We start from the raw sequence: 18382 nt of genomic DNA, 5'->3' as shown, positions 1-18382 counted from the left end.
TGGGATAGCGTAGGGGTTTTGAGCCCTACTCATGTTAATTTCTGCTCGTTTTAAGTTTGAATCGGTTATTTATAGTAATTTCTGTTCGTTTTGGGTTTCATTTATTTATCGATGCTGATTTGTGAAAGTTTCACGCTTGGTAGATTATTTTATTTTTGCTCATTTTTGGTTTAATGGAGTTCTTTACTTTTAAAAACTTATTTTGTGGAAATCTTTTTTTCAATTAATGTATACAAAAAGGGTTGTATTATGAATACCAAGAAATAGGACGTTTTCAGTGTTTGCAAAGCATATCCGTCCACCCAGACTGTTTGGCAGCAAAAACATACACAATAGCAGTCGAGTAGCCTGGAGACTATGATAGTTGTTTTCCTACTACTTCAAACAGATAAAAGTATTTTAAAAAACGTTATTATAGTGTCGAGAGAGAAGGGAAAAGAGGGGATTCATCCTCTTCTCCCTCCTAAAAGTCCCTAAAAGCTCAAGACCCCTATGCCTTCCCAAGGCCAGAACGTAACTTGCACTTTACTGAAGAAATACAAATAAATGTGCATTGTCAGTTTAATATACATATACTGATATTTAGTGATCAAAATGTTAATATTATTTGATTTATTAAAGTTATAAAAGTAAAACATTTATATTTTTTTAATAAAGTGCAAATTATGTTCTGGCCTTGGGATAGCGTAGGGGTTTTGAGCCCTACTCATGTTAATTTCTGCTCGTTTTAAGTTTGAATCGGTTATTTATAGTAATTTCTGTTCGTTTTGGGTTTCATTTATTTATCGATGCTGATTTGTGAAAGTTTCACGCTTGGTAGATTATTTTATTTTTGCTCATTTTTGGTTTAATGGAGTTCTTTACTTTTAAAAACTTATTTTGTGGAAATCTTTTTTTCAATTAATGTATACAAAAAGGGTTGTATTATGAATACCAAGAAATAGGACGTTTTCAGTGTTTGCAAAGCATATCCGTCCACCCAGACTGTTTGGCAGCAATGCCAAAATTCAATTCGAAGCTATTTACGAGCCCCTTTGTTCGCACGCCACCTTGTATAAGAAGAATAGCAAATTTTTGAAAGTTAGAAACAAGCCCTGGGAACATCTTCCCATTGCGACAGTTTTGGCAATGTAACGCAATGTTAGTACTTCACAGGCAAACATTGATTTGACCTTCACGGGGGGGCGGATAAAAAACAATATATTTTCAGCTGTTTATCATTTTCAAGAGTTCTTCTGAACAACCCTGAGGGGTTGTTCAACCTTTTCAAAAACTGTTTGAAGATGGAGCTTTCGACAAAACCCTCTTCTAGCCACGTTACAACTCAGACAATGAGCAAAATTCATCACAGAAAAGCATAGAACAAAATACAAGCATGCCCGTTTTGTATTACGAAAATAGAGCACCACACTTCTAATATTACATATTTTTGCTGTATTAAGCAAAGCGGAAAATATTGGCTGACTCTTAATGAAGCCAATAATTCACACATGGCAAACTGTATGCTGCAAGAAATCAATACAGAGAAAAGTTCCCAGAGAAATGAATCCAACGGTAGAGCGCTGCATTCCAAGAATGGGAAATTGTTGAATCAATCTTCAATATTACAGAATATCCCTAAAGATTATACCCATTGAATATCAATTTGGAAATGCTATATTAAGTGCCTGGCATATCAGCTGAGCATGGGGAGGAGGAAGCACTATGTAACAATTGTCAAAAAAAGAACAAAAAATGGACAAAACAACGAACAATATATGAATTCGTATTGAGATTCTAAAAATTGGCTTTTTTTTTTCGACCATATGCGTTATTATCTTACATATTCCCCTTTTTAACTATCATATATTCAACAGTTTGCGTGCTTGATAATTGAGAGTTTAAAAAAGAGAGAATAATTAAAATACTTACACAGGTACGCCATTTGGAGGTTCCCATACACATTCTCCAGTTGTGAGGTTGGCGTACATACGCTCTTTTGTTTTGGGTTCTATAATTTCAACCCATTCCATCGTTTTATCCTAAAACAAATAACAAATCCTTAAAATGGTAAATTCGGAGGAAAAAAGCCATCGTCCAAGAACAAATGCGGTGACACTTCAACGATTATTCTTTATATACCTTTTTCATTTGTTCCATACACAATCCATGGCGTTTTACTTCAACTATATATGGAAAATTAAATAATAAAAAAACAAGTTTTTTCCAATGAAAGTAAAGAGCAACATTGAAACTTAAAACGAACATAAATTATTACGTATATAAGGGGGTTCGCCCCCCCCCCCCTCCCCGGGCCAAACCTTGCTCTTTACGATAAAGTTTGAATTTGTTTCCAATTATTTAAGAATGACCCCTGAATCACAATGCCATTAAGTTAGAATTAATTAAAAAGACTTTTTCCACAAAATAAGTTTTTCAAAGAAACGTAAAGAACTCCATTAAATCAAAAATGAGCAAAAATAAAATCAAATAATCTACAAAGCGTGAAACTACCGCAAATCAGCAATGATAAGTAAATGAAACCCAAAACGAACAGAAATTATAATAAATAACCGAGTCAAACTCAAAACGAGCAGAAATTAACAAATTCGGGCTCAAAACCCCTATGCCTTCCCAAGGCCAGAACATAATTTGCACTTTACTGAAAAAAAAAACAAATCAATGTGCATTGTCTGTTTAATATACAATACTGATATTTAGTAATCAAAATGTCAATATTATTTGATTTATTAAAGTTATAAAAGTAAAAACATTTATATTTTTTTCAGTACAGTGCAAATTATGTTCTGGCCTTTGGAAGGCATAGGAGTTTTGAGCCCAACTTACGTTAATTTCTGCTCGTTTTGAGTTTGACTCGGTTATTTATTGTAATTTCTGTTCGTTTTGCGTTTCATTTATTTATCGATGCTGATTTGTGGTAGTTTCATGCTTGGTATATTATTTGATTTTTGCTCAATTTTTGTTTACTGGAGTTCTTTACTTTTCTTTGAAAAACTTATTTTGCGGAAAAAGTTTTTTTTAATTAATTTCTGTTCGTTTTATAATGAAATAGTCTTTTCAGGGAAAACGAAAATAATACTTTAAGTCTTTTCGTTTTTAACGACTTTAAGACTTTAATACTGTAAGACTTTATAGTTTGGCCTGCTATTTGTATTCTGGAGAAAATTTTTCAGCACACAATATACCTAGTCCAAGAATCAATTGAAATCAGACTTAAGATTAATAATAATATTTCCTTAAATAGGGACTTGGGGGAATATACACTAAATGCTCTATACATAAATTTAATTAAAAATGATCTTACAAAATATTCTAAAAAAACCAATAGACATAAACACAGAACCGGTCACAAAAAGACCTTTGAGGTTAGCTGCCAAAAAGGCTGGATTAGCAATAAGAACGTATTCCTGGTTGAATTTCGCTGAAGTAAGGATGCTAAGACTGCTTTGAAAATTTTTTAATTTTTGGTTTTATTGGTCACATGTTGTTGTGAGTCTTTTTTCTTTTCTATATTTTTGTCTTGCTGAGGACGGCCCTTGGACATAGGGCCGAAAAATTCATTCAAGTTATCTCCACTGTCTTTCAAAAAGATTTCCCTATTGTTCTTCGTGCTTTTGTTGTTTGTTATGGAAAGGCAGTGTGGTCTTTGTCGCTATTTTACCTTATATGCCCCCAGGCCATAACTTATAGCCCTTGCTCGCAGGTCTGTGGGGGGAAGGTTTGTCACCTTTAAAGACCTAATTTCCAAGAATTTCAACTACGTTGAACAAAATGGCTTTCAAAAATTTTGATTGGATATGCTTGTGAAAAAGGTGGGCGTGAGAGGGGGGTTAGTTGCCCTCAAACCACTTTCAACTATTAAAAAGGTCACTAGCCTTTGAATTTCCAATCGAATAAGCCCTTTTTGAAGTTTCTACGACAAAGATTTCAATAAAAAAACTTGCATGCCCCCAGGGCATAACTTATAACGCTTGCCCTGAAGACAGTGGGGGAAGTGTCCTGCTCAAAGGTATAATTTCCTTAACTTTAAACTGCGTGGAACAAAATGGCTATCTCAAAATTTTGATTGCATGTGTTTGGGGAAATGGTGGGCGTGAAAGGGGTGTTAGTTACCTTCTAATCACTTTCGGCTGTTAAAAATGGCACAAGCCATCTCAATTCCCAATCGAATGATCCCTTTTTGAAGTTTCTACGACAACGCGTTCTATAAAAACCTTATGTGCCCCCAGGGCATAACTTACAACCCTTGCCCTGAGGGCTGTGGGGGAGTGTCCTCCTCAAAACATTATTTCTATCAAGAAATCAACTACGCTGAACCAAATGGCTATCTCAAAATTTTGACTGGATTTATTTGGAGAAATGGTGGGCGTGGAAGGGGTGTTAGCTGCCTTCCAATCACTTTCGACTATTAAAAGGGCACTAGCCATTCCAATTTCCAATCAAATCAGCCCTTTTCAAAGTTTCTACTACAACTCCTTCGATACGAAGTGCCCTGGTATGGAAGAGAAAAAAATTGATTGGATGTGTTTGGGGAAATGGTGGTCGTGGAAGCGGTGTTAGTTGCCTTCCAATCACTTTCAGCTATTAAAAAGGGTACTAGCTATTTCAATTTCCAATCGAATGAGCCCTTTTTGAAGTTTCTACGACAACGCGTTCTATAAAAACCTTGTATGCCCCAAGAGCATAACTTACAACCCTTGCCCTGAAGACTGTGGGGGAGTGTCCTCCTCAAAAACATAATTTCTATCTGGAAATCAACTACGCTGAACAAAACAGCTATCTCAAAATTTTGATTGGATGTGTTTTGTAAAATGGTGGGCGTGGAAGGGGTGTTAGTTGCCTTCCAATCACTTTCAACTATTAAAAACGGCACAAGCCACTCCGATTTCCTATCGAATGAGCCCTTTTTGAAGTTCCTACGACAACTCCTTCGAGACGAAGTGCCCTGCTCTAAAGGAAAAAAATAATAAATAATATATTGTGCCAACATCGTTCTTATATGCCTCCAGGGCATAACTTAAAACCCTTGCACTGAGGGTTGTGGGGGAGTGTCCTCCTCAAAAACATATTTTCTATTTGGAAATCAACTACGCTGAACAAAATGGATATCTCAAAATTTTGACTGGATGTGTTTGAGGGAATGATGGGCGTGGGGGGGGGGGGGGAACTAGTTGCCATCCAATCACTTTCGAGTATTAAAAATGGTACTAGCCACTCCAATTTCCAATCGAATGAGTCCTTTTCGAAGTTTCTAAGACAACTCCTTCGATACGAAGTGCCCTGGTATGGAGAAAAAATACATAGTGCCAACATCGTTCTTTACTTAGGCAGCGCGATTGTGCTGCCTATGATAGATAGCTCTTTTGAAAGTACAAAAAAGAATTTTAGCGTAAAGAGAGAGGTATTGACTAGGGGGCGAACCCCCTCATATGCGTAAGAATTTCTGTTCGTTTTAAGTTTTAATTTTGCTCCTCACTTTCAGTGGAAAAAAATTAAAAAGGTCACTTAAAAAGGGCAGTAGATCTTTTAATTTCCGTTCGAAAAGCCCTCTCGCGATATTCTAGGATCAACTTGGATCGATACAATCACCCCTGAAAAAAACGCATCCGTGATCTTTCTTCTGGCAAAAAATAAAAAATTCCACATCTTTGCAGATAGGAGCTTGAAAGCTCTACAGTAGGGTTTTCTGGTACACTGAATCTGATAGTTTGATTTTCATTAAGATTCTGTCATTTTTAAGGGGGTGTTTCCCCCTTTTTTTGAAAATAAGGCAAATGTTTTCAGGCTCATAACTTTTGATGGGAAAGATCAAACTAGATGAAACTTATATATTTGAAATCAGCATAAAAATACGATTCTTTTGATGTATCTACTGGTATAAAAATTGGTTTTTTAGAGTTTCGGTTACTATTGAGCCGGGTCGCTCCTTACTTAAAGTTCGTTACCACGAACTGTTTGATGAGATGTCGTAAATGATTCTCTCCTCAATTCTCTTGCTTACACAGGACTATTTTTAATTTTTTTTTTCATAGACAGCTGCTGACTTTTCCTTGTGAGGCTGCTTATGTCTAGAGTTTCTGGACTACATCAACAGAGAAGCAACACGACTGTAGCAAAACAAAAGGCATTAACTCCATAATTCAGTTCGTTTAGGGAAGCAGTATTTAAAGCATCTAAACCTTCAGAGCGAAATTCGCGATCAAAATTATCGAGTGTGTTTTATATAATACATAAGTACCGATAAATTTACCAACAAAAATGGTACTTGTGTCTTATGTAAAACACTCGAGAATTTCAATCGCGAATGATGCAAACATGAGACCAAGAAACTGGTCAAGTAACTTATTTATACCAGACATTTTGCTTCGGCTCGTTGGAAAATAGATAGTAGCTATATTTAATTTAAGTATTTAGTTGGTATTTTGGTTAGGTTAGAATAGGTTTGTTTAGGTTACGTATTTATTAAATGTTATGCTTTACCAAACAACCCCCCCCACCACTAATGTGCAAAATATATAATTATGTTCTAAACTATTATTTGTTGTAAAAACTACTATTTTTGTTAAACTATTGTTCTAAACTAGTATAACCCAAATTTGTTTCTAAATTATTATATTTTCATCATGATTTTGTTGTATTTCATTAGCATTCACCAAACTTCACTTCCCGTGTGTATTTTATATAAGAGACAAGTACCACAAAAATCATAAAGGCTTTATGGCCTTTGTGAATCATACAACAAATACATGGGACTGATTTCCACAAAGGCTTCATGGCCTATAAACGAGAGGGAGAATTAATTTAGGGTAGGGGAAATTCGGAAGGGGTAAAGAATTTATGACATAAACGAACGTTATACTAAGATTCGGGACGAAATTCTAAATGGAAAAGTAGGTCTATTTCTTAACTATCTCAATAATCTGTGAATCGAAAAATTTACCAGATGTCTTGCAAATCTTCTTGTCTTTTAAGTGCCGAAGCAAATAAACTTTTACAGGACAGTTACGTAGAGAAACCTTTAAATGCAGCGAAACCAGATTATAGGCAAAAAAAACACATCCCAAAGAAGGAGAACCCCTTCTTCTTCTAGATAGGTTCAATGATTCTCCTGTGTAAGCTTGTCTTTTGTTCACCTATTTATGTTTTATTGTTCGTAAGTGGGCATACGAAAATCTAAACTCATCCTCCCCGAAAGCAGAAGTTTGTTAGGGAGCCCATTTCATAGATCCACTAAAAAAACAGCACTTTTAATAATAACATATTATAACTTAATTCTTCCTTCCAAAACATATACACACACAAAGACACGATTATGCATTGTAATTTTTACAAAGGTTTTCGAAGCATACCTTGTCACCATATTTTACTGTTTTTGTCAAGTTCACATCTGTATTATCTCTCTTTTCTATGTTTTTTTTTGCACAAAAAGTCTTTTTGTTTTATTTTCTTTGAACAAACAATTTCTTACACACCTTAATTTCTTATAAAAACATTGACTTTTTTAATATGTTCTATTCTACCATTCCTGGTAAAGTTACAATTCTATTCCTTTTAGCTTATTTTTGATACAATTCCCTTATCCTACATGTAGTTTACAAAATAATTACTTACACACATAGCCGTATCCAGGAAGGGGGTTACCCGATGTGTACGAGTAATACATACAAAATACATGTCCACGAGAATATTTTTTTATAGCCCCCCCCCCCCCTAACTCTCCAAACAAAATCCTGAAAATGACCCTCCATATACATCCTTTGCATTTGCAAAAATGTCCAGTCTCTTGTAATACACGAAGTTTAACATATTATTAAAATCCATCTTCTTTTCCATCATCTTGTTTCTTTTAGTATCAATAAATTGATTGATTGATTGACTTTACCTTGAAGTCGCTAAATTAGCATAGAAGGAGATTGTATCATATAACATTTATCATTACATTATATATAGCCTACTATAATGTATCATTTACTAAAAACAAACTTTTCACGTGATTCACTGCCTTCGACCGGGAGTGAAATGCCTGGTTGGCGTCAAATCCTCCAACATTTCCTGAGTTTTTCACCCAGGTTTTTCCAGGCATCCATTTGGAGCTGGGGCGACTCTGGCTGAGCTAACAGAGTCACACCGCGGACCCCCGTCTCGAACCAAATAGTCAGCAACACCAGGATTCGAACCCCTGTCCTCACGGACAAAGGATTTGAAGTCTAGCGCGCTAACCACTCGGCCAGGACAAGTAACTATTTATAATTTTTTTTTTTCTTTTGCAACCGAGTCCATTTTCTTGAAAACCAAAAAAATCTAACATATTATTAATATATTTATACTTTATCCACAGTCTTGCGGCAACATTTTACTAAACGAAATCGTACCCAAAAAATAGCTATGCGCAAACAGGGATTTTAAAATTTGATAAAAATTTGACAGTACAAAAATATAATATTGGGCTTCAAAATACAGCCTGCATGCAAGGCCGTATCCAGGAGGAGGGGGTTTGAACCCCCCCTCGAAATGTTTGTCTGACTCGTATAAACATAAAAAAATGGACATTAACAAATTGTGTTTGCGTTTTTGAGTTTTTTTTTCTGTAAGTCCCCTCCCCCCCAAAAAAAAAATTGAGTAAAAGCCCCTCCAAAAAAATCCTGGGTACGGCCTTGCCTGCATGTATTTTATAATTACTTATAAACAATTATATTTACATAATATGTGGACCGGTTTTCCAACATTAGCCAATCAAGAGATATCAGCGAAATATGTATATGGCCTCTTAGTGGAACTAGCTCTAGATACACCTCACAAGTTCCCGGTGAATTAGGATACCTGATTTTGCTGGGGAATTTTAAAGTCTCATTTTATAGACTATAGATCTATCTAAATGCAAAATTTCGCTCAACCCTAGTAATTCGTACTGTGTTAAAACTTACAAAAAAAAAGAAAGAAGGGCATCAGCAATATACTGGCTGATACAAGGTATTGTTTACGGTTTCAAAAGGGGGAGGGGGGCTGAAAATTGCCAGTTAGCGGCTATCAGTCATGAAGATTTCGAAGTCACAATTATTATTCTAATCCACCAGCATTTTAGAGGGCTCTTTTGTGAAATTATATCAAATTGTACTGTTAAGATAAAAGTTACCAGCTACCATTCCCTTTCTGAATCAGTATCTAATGGCAAATCTTTTACATTATAAAATCTATTTAATTACACTTTTCTAAATTTTTGGTCATAATGCAACGCAGCCTTTTTTTTTCTTTTTTGAAGTGTGAAATAGCTAATAATGAAGACAAAATTCTGAAGAAAAAAGTGTCTTCGGGCTACCTTGAACTCACTAAAGTAATATTTAGAAGTAGGTTGCATTATGTAGCATTATTTATACAATATATTTACCAGTACAGTTTGTTGCAAAAATATTCACTTTGTTGCAAAACATTAAAATGTTTTTTTTTTTAATAGACGAAGTTTAAGATCCTTCTTCTTTACCTTGAAGCCGCTAAAACAATATTAGAAGGAAGGTGTATCAAATACCATTATTTATCTTTTTAATCCTTAAACGTCAGATATTTTTGTCTCAACCTGTTTTTTTTTCAGTTTTTGCTAATTAATTGAAGGGATTTTTAGACATGCATTATTTATTATCATAGCAGACTAATCGCGAGATTTATTGTTACTTGATTTTTTTTTAAAGGTAGCTGAAGCATTCTTTAATTTGTATTATAAATATAACTGAGAGCTACAAACCGTTAAAAAAAAGTCTACCAGATATATGTATCAATTCTCCAGATGAGCAAGTTTTGGGCCTGGTTTCGGACCCAAAGGAATCTGCAGATAATGTCTTAAAAAATTTCACGACTTCTCCCATGCAATTCTTTATAAATATTCTTTGGCTTCTATCTTCATCTCGACAAAAAAGAAAATCCCCTCTAAGAAACAGAACAAAAATTTGGATCGAAGTTATATTTACTTATTGCATTCGGAAACTGTGAATTTTACCCTGACAAAATGCACCAAAATGAGTGTTTTCATTCTCAAATGAAAATTCATTCTCAAATGGAAAAAAATTTCAACAATTGCTAAAAATTCAACTAGAAAATTGTGCTTCCTTTTTTACAACTGAATTTTTTTTTTTTTTTTGGCGGTGGGAATCTATTTTTTGTTTTTTTAGTGAGAAGAAAAGAAAGTTTGAGACCCAGACTGGAATCCGATAAATTATTGTTGACAATGTTACAATTGTAGCACTGACAATGCTAGAATTGTAGAATTCTACGAGAGCTGACTCATTAGCTCTCAACCTTACGGATTCTTCATGGTCTTCAGCTCTCAGATATATTTACATAAAAATTAGAAACAAAAAAAAAGTAAGCTACTTTCCAGGGAATACAGGTTCTAAAAATTAATCCTTGCCGCAAAAGTATATCTCTTTTTATGTTAATTGAAAAAAATTTTCCACAAAATAAGTTTTTCAAAGAAAAGCAGAGCTACATTAAACCAAAAAGGAGGCGAAAGGGAAATATAAAGTCAAATAATTTTCCAAGCGTTAAACTACCACAAACCACTATCAATAAATAAATGAAACCTGTAACGAACAGAAATTACAATAAATAACCAAGTCAAACTCAATGCGAGCAGAAGTTAAGATGAGTAGGGCTGACGCCCACCATGCTTTCTGAATACCAGAACATAATTTGAACTTCACTGAAAACAAAATATATTTTAAATGTTTTCACTTTTTTAATTTTAATAAATTAGAAATTAATACGACTTTTAGGAATTAATATCAGGATATGTATATTAAACTGTCAATCCACATTTATTTTTTGTTGTTTTTTTCTTTCAGTAATCTGGGAGGGCAGTTTGCAACCGGAACACTTTAGAAGTAGTAGTAGTAGTAGTACTGTTCTCCAGAATTCAGCTGTCCGTCCTATTTGATTTATGAAATTGATAGACTTGCCCCAGTTAGAAATATTTATCCTCGATTCCATATTTTACCGTTTTCAGGGTAGTGCTCACTTTATAAGCTTCAACTAGTGCATGATATTATTAATAATATTGCTCCAATGTGTCTTCGTCATATGTTTGAGACAACTGATGATGTTCATGAGCATCAAAAGAGACAGGTTGGTATGGATAGAAAGCCGATTAGAATGTTTGTGAAGTCTGCTTTCTCTGCTCGTCATACTCTTCCGGTGCTGTGGTCCCAGATGCCACCTTCTATTAGGGATATTGTTGAAAAGTCTGGCTTCCGTGAGCAGTTGAGACACCATTGCCTGCAGGTCTGGCCCCCATCTCTCATTGCACTTCCTGGCTGAAGGGCCTTGAGACGGAGATCAGCACCGCCGGTTCGGACCTTAAGGGTCTAGTGCCGCATCCTTTGCCTTTTTTACCTTTTACATTGCCAACAGGTTTATGAATTGTGATTTTTTTTTTCTCAAGTAGTTCTATGTTTTATAAATCTTTTGTTTTGTTGTGAATTGGGAACCAAATTGCATTGATGTAAATTAATGCCTTTTTTTGGAGTGGCAATACAAGCCCAAGTTGCTTTCTTTGGTTAATTTTTTTGTTAATAAATTATGTCTCCATTGAAAAAAGGACCAGTAGTAATAGTATTAGCAGTAGTAGTAATAGTAGTAGAATTAGAACTAGTAGTCTTAGCTTTAGTAGTAGCAGAAACAGTAATAGCAGTCGTAGTAGAAGTAGGATGCAAATATTGTTTTTTGGTAATTTCAACTTCACCCACAAAAAGCCCTTTAAGCTTCAACTTCGCATACCAAACCATTCCTAAGATACTGCTGATACGCCCTTTAGACAACCTGCATGCAAACGGCGTGCTGTGATTTAGTTCAACTTACCCCCTCAACATTCCCTGAAAATTTCACCTTCAAACCCTTAGTTATAGTTTTAATAGTAGTCACAGCAGTAGTAGTAGGAGCACAAGTATTACTAGTTGCAGGACTAGTAGTAGTATTAACATTAATAGCACTAGTACTAGTAGCAGTAGTTTTTGTTCAACACTCCCTCAACATTCTCTGAAAGCTTCAATTGACATGCATTTGGTCTTTTCGAACACCAAAGGTAAAACATACCCTCTTTCCAAATAACAAAATACAATGTGTAAACAATGGGCAAATTGCATAGCTTACAGTCCTTGCTCTGACGGTTGTGGGGTGTTGACATCCCTAACATCCCCAGAGACATAGTTACTGGACCTTTTAACCATGCTGAACAAAATGATCATCTCAAAATTTTGAGGATGTGTTTAGCGAACTAATAGGCTCAGGAGGAGGGCTGCTTGCCCTCTGATCACGTTTGACCCTTAACAAAGGCACTTCCCCTTAGCTTTAGTTGCAGTAGCAGTAGTACAAGTAGTAACAGTATTAGCAGTAGAAGGAGGGGCAGTAGAATTATTAGTAGTAGCCTTAGCTTTTAGTGGCAGTAGTAGCCTAATAGTAGTAGCAGTAGTAGTAGTAGAAGTAGGATGTACATATTGCCTTTTGGTTATTTCCACATCACCCACAATAAGCACTGTAAGTTTCAACTTCACATACCAAACCCTTCCTATGATATTGCAGATACCCTTTTGACAACCTGCATGCAGACAGCGTGTTGTGATTCAGTTCATCTTCTACTTTAACAGTCCCTGGAAATTTCACCTTCATACCCTTAGCCATAGTTGTAATTGTAGTCACAACAGTAGTAGCTGGAGTACCAGTAGTACTAATTGCAGGACTAGTAGCACTATTAACAGTAATAGCACCACTACTAGTATCAGTTGTAGTATATTCCCTTTTGATCAGTTGCAACGTCCCTCTCATCAAGCCCTGGAAGTTTCAATTTAATACAATTGGCCTTTCCTAAGATATTGCCGATGTGCCTTTTCGGTAACCTGTATGTTTACAGTGTGTTTTAATTTAGTTCAAATTCCCCTCAAGACTTACTGAAATTTTCAACTTCATAACCTTAGCGTTAGTCACAGTTGAAATAGAAGTAGTAGTTGGAGCAGCAGCAGAAGTAGTAATAGTAGCGTGCACATGTTGCCTTTTGGTCAACTGATCTTCCCCTTTAGGCATTCCCTGATAGTTCCATCTTAATATCCTAGTCCATTCTTGAGATACGCCCTTTTGACAACCTGCGTCCAAATAGTGCCTTTTGATTTAGTTCAAACTTCCCCTCAATATTCTCTAAAATTGTCACCCTCATACCCTTAGCCTTAATAGTACCAGTGTCACAGTAGTAGAGATTGTAGAAGGAGCAGCAGTAGTGTTGTACTAGTAGCAGTAGTAACATTAGTAGCAGCAGTACTAACAGCATTAGTAGTACGCACATGTTGTCTTTTGGTCAGTTGAAAATCCCCCTCATGATGCACTGGCAATTTCAGCTTGATACGGTAAGTCGTTACGAAGATATTGCTGATAAGTCCTTTTTGCACTCTGTATGCACATAGTGCATTTTGATTTAGTTCAACTTTACCACAACAATTCCTCGAATTTTCACTTCAATATCCTAAGCTTGTGAAGTACTCGCTACAGAAGCAGTACCTGTGGTGGTAGTAGTAGTAATAGCGGTAGCAGTAGTTCGAGCGAGTAAATTTCCCTATATGGTCAATTGATCATCCCCTTCATCATTTCCTGAAAGTTCCAAATTTACACTTAGTCATCCCTAAGTTACGCTCTTTTGACAACCCATGTGCACATAACGTGTTTTGATTTATTTCAACGCTCCCCTCGACATTCTCTGAAAGGTTCACCTAAATACCCTTCGTCGTTTTGACACTAAAGATGAAACATGCCCACTTTCTCAAAACAAATACTAGCCTTATGTAAACAATGGGCGAACTGTATAGCTTACAGTCCTTGCCCAGAAGGCTGTAGGGGGGGGGTTGACATCCCCAGAGACATAGTTACTGGACCTTTCAACTATTCTGATCGAATGGCAGTACCGTATTATCCGAGAAACACTCGAGAACTTGGATCGCGAATGACGCGAACATGAGACGAGAAACTGGTCAAGCAACTTCTTTATACTAGATAAATAGCTTTGGCTAGGTTGGAAAATACATTTTTGCTATATTTTATTTAAGTATTTAGTTAGTATATTGGCTAGGTTAGGTTACAATAGGTTTGTTTAGGTTACGTATTTAATATATGCTATGCTTTACAACCCCCCCCCCCCCCGAACCCCTAATGTGCAAATATATAGCCCAAATTTGTTTCTAAACTATTATATTTTCATCATAATTTTGTTTTATTTCATTTGCATTAACCAAACTTCACTTCTCGAGTGGTTTTCAGATAATACTTAAGTACCTTCTACTAAAGTAGAAATGGCTGTCTCAAAATTTTGATTAGATGTGTTCGGGGAATTGAAGGCCGTAGGAGGGGGATGTTTGCCCTCCAATCATTTTTTATTCATAAAAAGGGCACTAGAACTTTCAATTTCCAATCGAATAAGCTCCTTCCGAAAGCTTCTACAAGTACTTCTATAGGATGTGCCTTGAAAAAAAAATAATAAATAAATAAGAATAAATAAATAATACATTGCTCCCACATCGCTGTTTACTTAGGTAGCGCTATTGCGCTGCCTAACAAAATGTTACATTTCTGACTCCGACTCCTGAAGTTTTGAAGTCGTGACGACCCCTATGACTCAATGCCAAAATCGGACACGAAATTTTATTATCCGATTTGCTGTGCTCTAGGTGCACAGCAAACCGGATGCATATACATTTACTACACTACAGTACTAGTGAAAGAGTTTACTTTAAAACACTAGCGACACGAGATCACTGTCGCACCTAAAGGCCGTTCTGAAATTTATAACTTTTTGTCTAATTACCAAAAAACTTTTTGCTGAGCTGTTAAATGGAGAGTGAGGACGGCAAAATAAGTTCAATCAAACTTTTATCCTCCTGCCCTACATTGCCTGCTGAATCTCCCTTTGAGTACGGCTTCGTTAATGGTTTTTGGCAGCTATCTCAGCAATGTGAAAATGCCAGATACGATCTTTTTCGCACAAATTTTTACTTTGGTCATAGAAAAAGCCACTTGTTGCTAAATAAAAAAAAAAAAACAACCACTAGTTAAACATCTCAACAAACCTTCATTAGTGAAAATGTTAATAACAACTAAGAGTTTCCCTCTCCCCAAATCTCAATGAACATTTCCAGCCATTCCCAAATTTCTTATTCTATCTACCGATAGGCTATTAACGTCCCCCTCCCAGCAAACTGACATCAAGCTTATTGAAGCTGTTGAGAGACAAGCACTGAGACAACTACTAATGGTCTAAGCGGAAAAGGAAATGAAAAGAGACGAAAAAGCCTTAAGGTCTTATCTTTGCCGCAGATAAACTGAGAAAATTAAGCACAGCAATATGATTCTATTAAGACTTGTGCTATTCAAGCACTGTATAAAGATAATTAACAGTAAGTTAACCGCAGACAATTTCTGGCTCTTCATTCTCGGTGCATACAAACAGCTCCTCCCACATACTCTTTCATTAGCGGGTTACTAATGTTAGTATGTGTCAGCGGTCCAAATACCTTGGCAGAAACTTTCTCGAAATGCCTTTGAAACCAACTCGAGACTTCGAAACCTACTTGTAATTCCTAAAAACATCAAATAATAACATTGCACTTCTACACGGTAAAAAAAAACGTACTTTGACGTTGATGGCATTATTTCACGTTTGATCAGCGTACTTTCTAGTTGTTGGATTAGCGTGAAAATACACTTTTTTAGTGTGTAGGTACTTCTGCCGTATTTTTACATTCCTCGAATATATGTTTAAACTCGTTCAGTGTACTGGGAGGAGCTAATGACAATCAACTCTTGCGAAAATGGGTCATACCGCGGGGCATGACCGATGCAAATTTATTGTAAAAGGGGGTCAGTCGTCCAGGTTTTTGATCTATTGGGATTAAAAACTACACAAACGAAGACCTTTCACTTGTGGTTGCGGACCTATTTCGGAAAGGAAAGTTCTTTTGATTTTTTTTTTTTACTTTTATACAAGCCTTCTGAGCTCTGCAGAAGGAATGGTAAAATTCTACTTTAGCTACTTTTTGCTATTATGGAAAGAGGTTAGATTAGGTAAATGAAAGTTTCGCGGATGTGTCTACAGGCTAAAGTGTGTCCCGGGAAGGTGTTTTTAAGTATTTACCTCCACCCCTCCCTCTAGAGGGTCCTAACCTTTGATGACCTTTAAAAATCCGTGTGTTATGAAAGTGAAATAAAGTGCAAAAAAAGTGAAAAAAGTGCTTAAATAAAGTGCAACAAAATTCTTTTCAGCTTCACAACTTTGCTCAATCCCAATTTATAAGGTTTTAAAGATATGCAAATATAACTCCTAAATTAAAAACAAAAAAACATTGATACGGCTTAAAATTCTACTCAAATAACAGGAATTGCGACCTGTCATGTAGGCAAATTTCAGGAGTCTCTAGAGGCAAAAAGAGTGGAGGTGGGGGCTTCAAAATACTTTCCCGGGACATACTTTAGCCTGTAAACCTATCCATGAAAGTTTCTTTCTTCTAGCTTAAGCCCTTTCCAAAATAGCCAAAAGTAGCTAAAGTAGCATTTTACCAATAGAATTAAACAACGCTCTCAGTGATTCTAGGCGTTTACCCCTCCCTGGAAAATACCCCAGCGGAAAATATCCAGCGGGGTATAATATTCAACGGGGGGTATTTTCCGGGGGGGGGACGCCAGTGACCACTCTCTGTACATTGGCGTCCATTTGTGAAATCAAAAGGGAAAGGGGATTCTTATCAGAAAACACTTTTATAATGCACTATTAATATACATAAAAATTCTATTAATAAGATTTTCATGTTTCTTTCCATTTTTATACATGTTGTCAAATAGTAATTAGATAATATATTTATCCGACTTGAAATAGATTGTAGGATTGTACTAATATAAAATAAGCAAATTGAGTGACATTTGAGTTTTGTGTTAGCTTCAAGAGGAGGGACGGGATAAAAGTCATATACAAAGGAGCGTTGGCCTTTGGGTACCGGCTCCTTCCAATGTCAAATTTTCTGATAATCGAATCCGATATTTTACGGGTGGCGCCTCATCTTCGCAGAGAAGTGTAACATAATGGAATTGTCTTATTTTTCATTCTTTAAAAAAATCATGATATTCAGAATTCAATCCTCCATTTGAGTGTAACAGCCACTTCCTCTGGAAGCTCCAGTCAGAAAATTAGAAAATTCTGGAATTTCCAAATTGCATCCCACACTAAAACACGAAATTGCAAAAGTTTTCACATACTTTAGTTAATTAGAAGTATTCTAGTAGTTGAGTCAAAATTCAGAAATTCTTGTTCACTAAAAGTTTCTTCTGCACCTTCATCTGTATGTCAAATTTGAAACACGTGAAAGGTGTTTTGGCTTCTACAGTACTAATGTGAGCTGTTCTGTCTTTCTGTTTTAGCCTACCTGCCAAAAAAGTGGCTGAAATACATTTTTGACTTTTTTTTTAGAATGAGCTTTAGCTTAGTTTAACAGGTTGGGCCACAAGTCACCATACAGAAATAAACTAACTAGGGTTATCAATATTTTGGATGTGCATTACAATATTTTGTCATACTCTTGATGAACATAAATTATCAAACCCTGATCTGCTGCAAAAATATCAGCATTTATTCTATTTGCTTTATTACTTGTTCATTCATGCTTAAGTTTCTACTCAAAAGAGCATGATAGGAATATTAAGCTACAAATTAAGGACGTGATTCGCTATGGAAAAGGGGGAGGGGGGGGGGGGGTGCGCACCTAGGATTTTGTAAAGCCATCTTTTCCAGTTTTGTATATTGTCAAACTTCATTGCAGATCTGATCTTAAGGCATCAAATTGCAGAACTTCTTGACAAATCCTAGTTTGTTCATTTTGTTCGTTGGAACTTCACAGCCTGCGAGAATATATAGTGCATGTTAAACAGCATGCCAGTCTGTTTGCGGCTCGTCTTGCCATATGCCCCATAACCAGCTGCTATCAGGCATTCAGTTGGCACAACAAACTTGCTACTCATCTAGATTCCCACTCAGAAACTGAAAAGGCTGCTTTTACACTAATGCCTAGTGAGACTGCAATCAGATTTCCCTGCAGTATAAGTTGCTGTTCATCAGAGTTTTTGAGGAGAGATCTCCTATTTAGCCACCTTTACTCCCATATAAGAGATTCAGATGAAGTACCACGTCCTTTTAGAGGTTGTAGTAAGAAGTTTCAAGTACAGAGCTCCCTGCAGTCTCACATTTGCAGAGAACTAAAAAATAAAAAGGCTTTAAAATACCTGAACACTCCCCATGACCATGATAAAGATTATGTTGAAGAAAATGATGTGGCTTTAAACCTCCTGAACACTCCCCCTGACCATGATAAAGATT

The 18382-nt window shown here is 36.0% G+C and overlaps 1 protein-coding gene across 1 annotated transcript in view; it reads right to left on the bottom strand.

The window, feature by feature from the left end:
• RhoGAP93B (MyTH4 and RhoGAP_KIAA1688 domain-containing protein RhoGAP93B) overlaps positions 1-18382 on the bottom strand; it is a 232382-nt gene that overhangs the window by 193257 nt on the left and 20743 nt on the right. Inside the window, exon 2 of the mRNA XM_089100012.1 lies at positions 1912-2021. Coding sequence (XP_088956138.1) covers positions 1912-2012 — 101 coding nt within the window. The 5' untranslated portion in view covers positions 2013-2021. The remainder of the gene's footprint in view (positions 1-1911; positions 2022-18382) is intronic.

This window comes from Artemia sp. Qi Xiang Cuo, chromosome 14, assembly GCF_049724085.1.
Source record: "Artemia sp. Qi Xiang Cuo chromosome 14, ASM4972408v1, whole genome shotgun sequence".
Classification (NCBI taxonomy): domain Eukaryota; kingdom Metazoa; phylum Arthropoda; class Branchiopoda; order Anostraca; family Artemiidae; genus Artemia; species Artemia sp. Qi Xiang Cuo.
Note: the sequence above shows the minus strand (reverse complement) of the source record. Positions and strands in the feature narration are given on the sequence as shown.